This window comes from Pogoniulus pusillus, chromosome 16 (assembly GCF_015220805.1).
Source record: "Pogoniulus pusillus isolate bPogPus1 chromosome 16, bPogPus1.pri, whole genome shotgun sequence".
Classification (NCBI taxonomy): domain Eukaryota; kingdom Metazoa; phylum Chordata; class Aves; order Piciformes; family Lybiidae; genus Pogoniulus; species Pogoniulus pusillus.
Window position 1 is genome coordinate 14,360,473 of NC_087279.1, and position 7,660 is coordinate 14,368,132.

Here is a 7,660-nt window from a genome sequence, read left to right on the forward strand (position 1 = left end):
GCACGGAGCGACGGCAGTCGTTGACTCTGCTTTCCTTTCGGCGGCGCCTGAGCCTTGCAGCCTCGCGGCTGAGACAGAGGCTGTGCCGGGGGACTGCGCCAGCCGCTGCGCTCCGGCGACGAGCAGCGGCCAGTCGAAATCCTGGGGAGCACTCCCACCACGGCGGGAGTTGTCTGTCAGCAGCCGAACCCTAGCAGCAGCTGGGCTGTTAGTGCAGGGAGGCTTGGAGGAAGGGCAATGCAGTCCTCGGAGCACCTTCAAAATATGCTGCCTATAAAAATACCACAACACAGCTGCTCCACGTGTGATATGCCTGTGAGGCACTAACGATGACACACCTGATGTGGGAGAGGGGAGTTCCTTTTACGGACTGCGAAGATGTGGTATTTCTGTGGAATCGAGGGAGATCCTTGTATTAGACTTAAGGTTGCTGTTACACAGCAAACAGAAGATGGTACTTTTGGGTACATGTAGTAAGAAAGAGACCCAGCGAAGGTGGGGATTTCATCAGAACTAGTCGGGAAAAGTCAGTTGATCAGCAGATGCTTATGTTAACCTACAGGCAGTGCTGGCTGGTATATTTCCTGCTAAGGAGATTAGAGAGTTTAAGTAAAAAATTGCAGTGACAATTTACAGAAAATAATTTTATCTGGATTCCTGGCAGCTAATCTTTACTCAGATACAGCCCTTTCTAAAGCAACAAACAGCCCCAAAGAAAGCCCAGGGACAGTAAGAAACTCCCATCCTGAAAGAGATTAAAGTTAAAAGGTAGTTACTCTTTGTTACTATTCTGAGGTTATGCTTAATGGTATATAAGATCTTTCCAGAGAATTCAATTAAGGAAGTAGACATTTTTTTTCAAAGAGGCTAAGCAAAATAGTTCATTGGTTCGGCAAATTTCCATGTGGTTTAGGAACACGAGTGTGTTTGCTGCTTTCGGCTGGCTGCTTGTATTTCTCTGACCTTCTTTGCTGCCTTTGACTGGGGAAAGATACAAGATAGGGAGGAGCTGGTTGGCTGTCTACAGCCACTGGACCTCATTGTGTCCAGAGAGGGGGAGAGTTGAAATGTTGTACAAGAGGGTATTGTTATTCAACTGTAAATTTGCCTTGTATATGTTCATTGTCTTTTATATTTAGTCCACTTTTTATTTAACTTCCAAAACTGAGTAGTATGGTAAATGTTGGGTTTTTCAGGGTGCAAATCCAATCCACAACACTGTTTGAACGAACTCTTCCTTGTTAGCACTCAGTACTTGAGTTCACTAACTTTTGTCTTCATGTAATAAACCTAATTTTACTGGAAAGGACTTTGTGAAATCTGTACAGAAAATAGGCTTATGTTTGAGTCAGTTCGTGATGAAAGGAGCTGTTTCAAGGTGCTTATAAAACAGGCATGTTATAAAACCCATTATGGGTCTTGAAGAAGTGAGTTGGTAAAGGGCAGAGATTGTAAAACAGTTACTTGTAAGTTGCATTTAGAGTATCATTAATATGATGAAAATGCAGCAAATTAGAGAATGCTAGTACTGACAAAAGTAAATGCAAAACCTACGAGGAAGCACTGCTCTGAGTTTCATTTGAAGGACTGTTTCAACTATAAACGTGTCCTTAGTTGAGTAGAAACAGGCCTACTGTACTTCACAAACAGTTGTTTTTGTGTTGTTTTTCTCTCTTCAAAAATGATGAGAGCCAAACTTGTGACAAGCCAAATATAATTTATTATTCCTTTAACTACAATAAAATATTCAGAAATTATACAAAGACTTCAGACAGTAAACATATTTAATGAAACTGTGGCTCAGTTACGCTGGATCCTTGAAGGAGTTCCCAGGACAACTTCATTATCTGCTTGCTTCACAGAACAGTTTCCAGTTAGGCATACACATTCACAACATCCAAATTCATTTGGTCCTCCGCTAAACTCTTCTTCCCATTCCTCTTGCAAATGTGTATGCTTTTGCCTGCCTCTTCAGCAGGCATTTACCTGAAAGATAAATTAATTACAATACATTTAAAGAGGTGTTTATTTGTGAAATAGTTATGCAGATAACGATTTAAAAATATGATTGTTTTTAATTTAACTAAAGGCTCAGAAACACTACTGAGCAGATTACACGTTGCTATTATACACAAAAGCCTTCTCCCCACAGCTTTTGTTAGCTTCATGTCTAGGCAAAAAGTTAAACCCCATGCAAAAAAAACAAAAGGCTTATTTTTCTCAAGAACTGAAACACCAATGTATATACTTATTATTGGAACATGAACGTCTTCCTTCCCAAGGTTCAGAAACATTAACCACCTGTGCATGTTTTATTTCTTGCAATTTTTGTTATGGTAACAAGGGAGAGTAAAACCTGAAAAAGGATTGTTTACTTACAAGTAAGTCACAATGTATTATATATATATTCAGTGTTAGATCAAACTCCTACCATACAAACTAAAAAGAGAATTGCAATTCAGGCACCTGAGAGAAAAAAAATCTGACAGTTCTAATTTTTGTCTTGATCTAAACAATCCTGATTTTTGTTGCACTGGAATTCAAGATTTGCATAGCTGTATCACTTTAATAGGAAAAAAATATTTTTCCAAGTAGACTTTTACCAACTTTATTGAATTCCCTTCTCTTATACTGAGAAATATCTAAACAAAAATCCTCATGTGTCATGTAAGAGCTATTAGGAAATGCAAATAGTTTTAGGCATTGTAGATGTTGACAGAATGTTAATAGCCTTAAAAAAAACCCAAAGTTAAATAACATTTTATCAGTTCTGCTGAAAAAAAAAACACAAAACAACTTTGGTGTACTTTCTATATCCAATTCTATGCAAGGGAAGGGTAATTAATTCTGCGCCAAGACCCTCCTTACATTTTTTCCCCCTTATAGTATCTAACTGCTTTGATTACTTTTGCAAAAGGATAAACCACTCCACTTTATTGTACGCTTGAATTTTAATAAGTTCAAAGCAGAATACAGCAGATTTGGAATTACCTTCCTCATCCACCTCCAGCCATTGGTGGTGGACTGGGGCCTCCACCCCAGTGATTTATTCGACCCATCCTACGTCGAGGATTTGCTGGAGGCCTGAAAATAAAGTAAGAAAAATAACATCTATTCATCTTATGTTATACTATTAAGCTAGAAATATAGTAACACTATCTCTGTAGTAATTAGAAAGTTAAAACCACTGGACAAGTCACTTTGGTTTCATATGGAGAGCTATAAAAAACACCACAAAGAAACAACCAACACCCCCCAAAAATCCCCAACCCCAGTTTCACAAAACTTATGCAGACTGCCCTAATTAGTCCTGTCTCATCACAGACAGCTAACTACAGCTACCTGAAGCTTTTAGTCATTCCTACAAGTCAGGTAAGCTACAAAGAAGAGAGAAACACGGTAACTATAGCGTTTATAGAAATAGTATCTGTGTAACAAAGTGATTTGCTGTATGTGTAGGTAATATATGACTGACGTAAACCAATGCTTCAGTGAGAAATGAGACTGTTACTGCAGCCATCTGAAGCTATATGTCATCAGTGTGCTTCAGACCAAATTACATGGTTTGGTGCAAATCCAGATTGCAATTTGAATATATTGTCATTTTGGTAAGAGAGGCAAAATTTTCAGAAATAGTGTGAATATGAAAAAATACCCTCTTCCATCATTGTATCCTGAATAGGAGGAAGACGTGTAGCCTCTTCTTCTCAGATCCGGTTGAATAATACTCTGGAAACTGAAACCAAACCAACAAACAGGAGTTAGGCGAATCAACTGCTAAGTGTAGTTTATGTAAGACAAGAAATGGCCTGAAAAACAGTTAAGTAGTGTACAGGAATTAAGTCTATCCTCTCAAGATCATCATTGTTTAACAGTCTTTTTCTACATATGAATCTAAAATCTGAAGTAATTACAAATTACAGTGAGGCTCAAGCCAGCATACAGTTTGCTGGTAAATATGCCAGAAATGGCATCACGTATAAACATGTAACTGAAACAATGAAGAACTGTTGGATACATCTTGTAGATATGTTTCCAGATCTATTTTAGAACTTTTTGTTTCTTAACTTTCTCTGACCTGTGATTACTGCTGTGATTACTTTGATAAAAAGACAGAATCTAGTCTTATCACTAGAAATTCTCCAAGTAGTATCTTATTTGATCAGCTATTAGAAAATAGCTGTTTAACAAAAGTTAAACTGATTTGACTGTAAGTTAGCATCACTTTTCATTAAATGTGCTATAGTGCTTAATAACCAAAGCCTCAGTCACAGTAAAGCTCTCTTGCAAGTTTTGGGAACAGCAGAGATGGAATACTAGAGTAAATTAACCTAGGCACATCTAAAATAAAGCTAACTAAAAGAATTAATTTCTACTTACAACAGAACCACAAAATCTGCTATTGACCAGAAGAAATCTGTTATAGATGACAAGCGCCAAGGAGCCCGGCTCTGGCTATCCAACACTTGTCCTGTAACACACCAAGATACACAACATCCTGTGATGTTTAGTGTGCAGTATATTACACAAAAACCTATCTGCTGAGTCTAGAAATTTTAGCAGCACGCAGAGACTATGCTTCACGGGCAGCGAGGTTCACTCTCCACAGGGTATTTTCCAAGTACGTCAAATAATCGGATCAACACTACAAGACACCAGGTTCGTATGAACCTATGGAAAACCACCAGTACAATCTCGTTTCCCTCAAAGTGGTTAAGCTGCTTCTCTGTTACGCTCCCGATGCCGGCAGCACACACTTGGGATATTTCAAAGTCCCTAAAACTCTTTGGAAGCACGAAAGGCTCAAGTCCAGGCCGCAGAGAAAGGCGTGGATGTGGCGTTGATCGGGCAGTGGCAGCAGGCAGCCCTGGCAAGCCCGATGCCCTCTAGCCGTTCCTCGCTCGCTGCCCTGGCTCCTGCCTGTCCCTCCTGCCGCCCCGCTGTGGGCACAAAGCGCGACCCTCCCAGGGGTCCCTCACCGTTAGAGATGTACACCATCGCGGCGGCCGCAGCCCCTGCCCCGTCACCGGCTCACGGCGCTTGCGCGGCCGGGGCTGCCGGGGCAGAGGGAAAGGGGCGGAGGCCGAGCGGGGCGGTGCCTGTCGCACTTCCTATGTCGCGTAGCCGCCGTGGCCTGCGGACGCTTTTACCGTGTGGTTTCCGTCTGCAGCCCCCTTCTTTCCCCTCTCTCCCCCGCGGCGGGCTGCGTTCAGGTGGAGCGTCTCCTCACCCCGGCGGTTCTGGGTGTCGGAGTTTCCGTGCTGTGCCCCGTAAGCGAATGGTTTCGCTGGCAGTAACCCGGACCAGCCGCGCTTAGCGTGCGCGGTTTTCCCCGGTGAGCTGTCGCGTTTGGCCTGTTGTCTGCTGTAGCTGCTCCGTGTCCGTCCCTGTGGATGCATAGTAGATGTGATACTGTGTGTTAGATGGTGCTGTTAACATGAACGCTAAGTTTATACGGAAAGTGAAAATATCTGTGGGGGTTTGGGTGTTAGCCGTTCCCCCCAACACGTAAATCACCCAGACTTGGCCAGTTGGAAATTGAATGAAGCTTTATGTTACAGCTTAGCACAATATACAAGCAGGTATTTACAGTATATACAGCTGTATACAGAAATATACAAGTTAAAAAGTAACAACATGCAAACACAACAGCCCTCCCAGAAAACAGAGTCCCCAGGAGGGACTCCAAACCACTATTCCACCTTCTCCCCACTCCTCAACCGTACCCCAGACTACTCACGGTAGTTTAGAGGGTCGGCTAGGGGTGTTAGGAAGCAGATGGATTAGGCACGTTGGAAAGAGAAGTGCAGCCCAAAAAGCCCAGAGAGACACTCTTATCTATATTTATGTTGTTATACATCCCAGCAAGCCTATGAATGAAGCAGACATCACCATTGTTTCCTTTTCACAGCCTATAATCTAATTCTTACCATAATATTCTAGCTAGCTTCAAACTAGCACATTACTTATAGTATGACAAATGCATACCTTTGTATGAGTATGCTAACATGAAAATGATAGTCTGATTTTTAAATGATTTTTGTAAGTATATTTTGCTTTCACTAGGCTTTGACACTAAGCAGCACATTTTCTTAGATTTAAAGAAACACTGCACATTTTACCATAAAGAAAGCAAGAGAGATGATGGAAATGGGAAGACAATGGGAGCAAGCAGAGATAAAGAAGGTATTGTAAGTTTTGTGAATGAATGAAAACACAAACCCACTCTTGCTAATACAACCCAAAATGTCATAGTCCTAACTTTTCACTGTACTTTAGCTAGGTGCCCAACCTGAATATGAGTAGATAATTATTTGACCTGAACTCATGCTCTTATCTCCAGTTGACACCCTGAATGAATTAATGTTCCAAGACTTGGAAGAATTCAGTCTTTTAATATATTACATTTTGGAGGGAATGTGTTTATCGTGCAGGAAGGAACAATATAATTTTTATTTTCCAAGTGACAAAAAAAGATCTCCCAAACCCAAATAACAAAGGTGATTATTAGTGGGTTATTCAGTTTTTCATTGGTTTTGGTTTGTTCTGTTTTGAAAGCAAAATTGTATGTTAGATAGTCTTGGATTATGTACTAATCAAGTAATAATTATTGTCTCAATGCCCTACAATTAGACAATTACAATGCAAACTTTGTGGAATGTGATTTTGTTGAACAACATTAAAGAAATGTACTTTTTATACTGAGAGTCCTGGTGTGTGTATGTATTGCTAACACAGCTTTGTTTTTCCAAGAGAGCTTGGCCAAGTACTTAACAGTGGCAACATAACTCACCATTGCATACAATCATTAAAAATGCAAAGGTGTGGTTAAAAATCAATGGTAGCCTTAATTTCTCAAGCATATTATTCATTGGCATGTCCTCAGGTCAGGAATGGAGTCAAGAAGAGGAACATGAAAACTACTATTCATGCACATTTGTAGTTTATGGTACAGTTGGGACAGCAAATGTGAACAGAAGTTCTGGTGGAGCTCATGTCTGGTAGCACCACAGCCTTGGCATCCTGCTCTAAGCAGCTGCTCCTCCGCAGAGGCTAGGGCTGGTGTGTGTAGCTGTTGCTATCTGGTGTCCTTCAGCAACTCTCACCTTTGCTTTGAGTCTGCATGCCTGATGCTGGGAAGTTCAGAGAACCACAGCAGAAGTGCAGCTGCACAGTAGAAGAAGGTGTTTTAAAAGTAACAGGGATAGAATTGGAACCATAGAATCATAGCATGGTTTGGATCGGAAGGGACCTCCAAAGGTCTAATCTAATTTCCCAGCAGTGAGCAGGGACATTCCACACCGGGTCAGGTTGCTCAGAGCCTTGCTGAGCCTGACCTTGAATATCTCAAGGGATGGGGCCTCGACTGCCTCCCTGAGCAGCTTGTTCCAGTGTTCCATGGTAAAGAACTTCCTCCTAACATTGATCCAAATCTTCTTCCTCATTTCAAACCATTGCCCCTCATCGTGTCACTACAGGCCTTTGTAAACAGTGCCTCTAAAGCCTTCTCGCAGGCCACCTTTAGCTACGGGAAGGCTGCTATTAGGTCTCTCCAGAGCCTTCTCTTCTCCAGGCTAAACAACCCCAGCTCCTTCAGCCTGTCATCATATGAGAAGTGTTGCAGTCCCTGATTATCTGTGGCCCTTCTCTGGACCCACTT

General features: G+C 41.5%; 1 protein-coding gene across 1 annotated transcript; it reads right to left on the reverse strand.

The window, feature by feature from the left end:
- Window positions 1-2,987: 2,987 nt before the first annotated feature.
- SELENOK (selenoprotein K) lies at window positions 2,988-5,088 on the reverse strand. Its single transcript, XM_064156682.1, has 4 exons — window positions 4,980-5,088; window positions 4,381-4,471; window positions 3,656-3,736; window positions 2,988-3,084 (listed from the first exon to the last, which is right to left on the reverse strand). Exons 1-4 carry the CDS (start codon window positions 4,996-4,998, stop codon window positions 2,988-2,990), a joined length of 288 nt encoding a protein of 95 aa, XP_064012752.1. The 5' UTR covers window positions 4,999-5,088.
- Window positions 5,089-7,660: the final 2,572 nt, after the last annotated feature.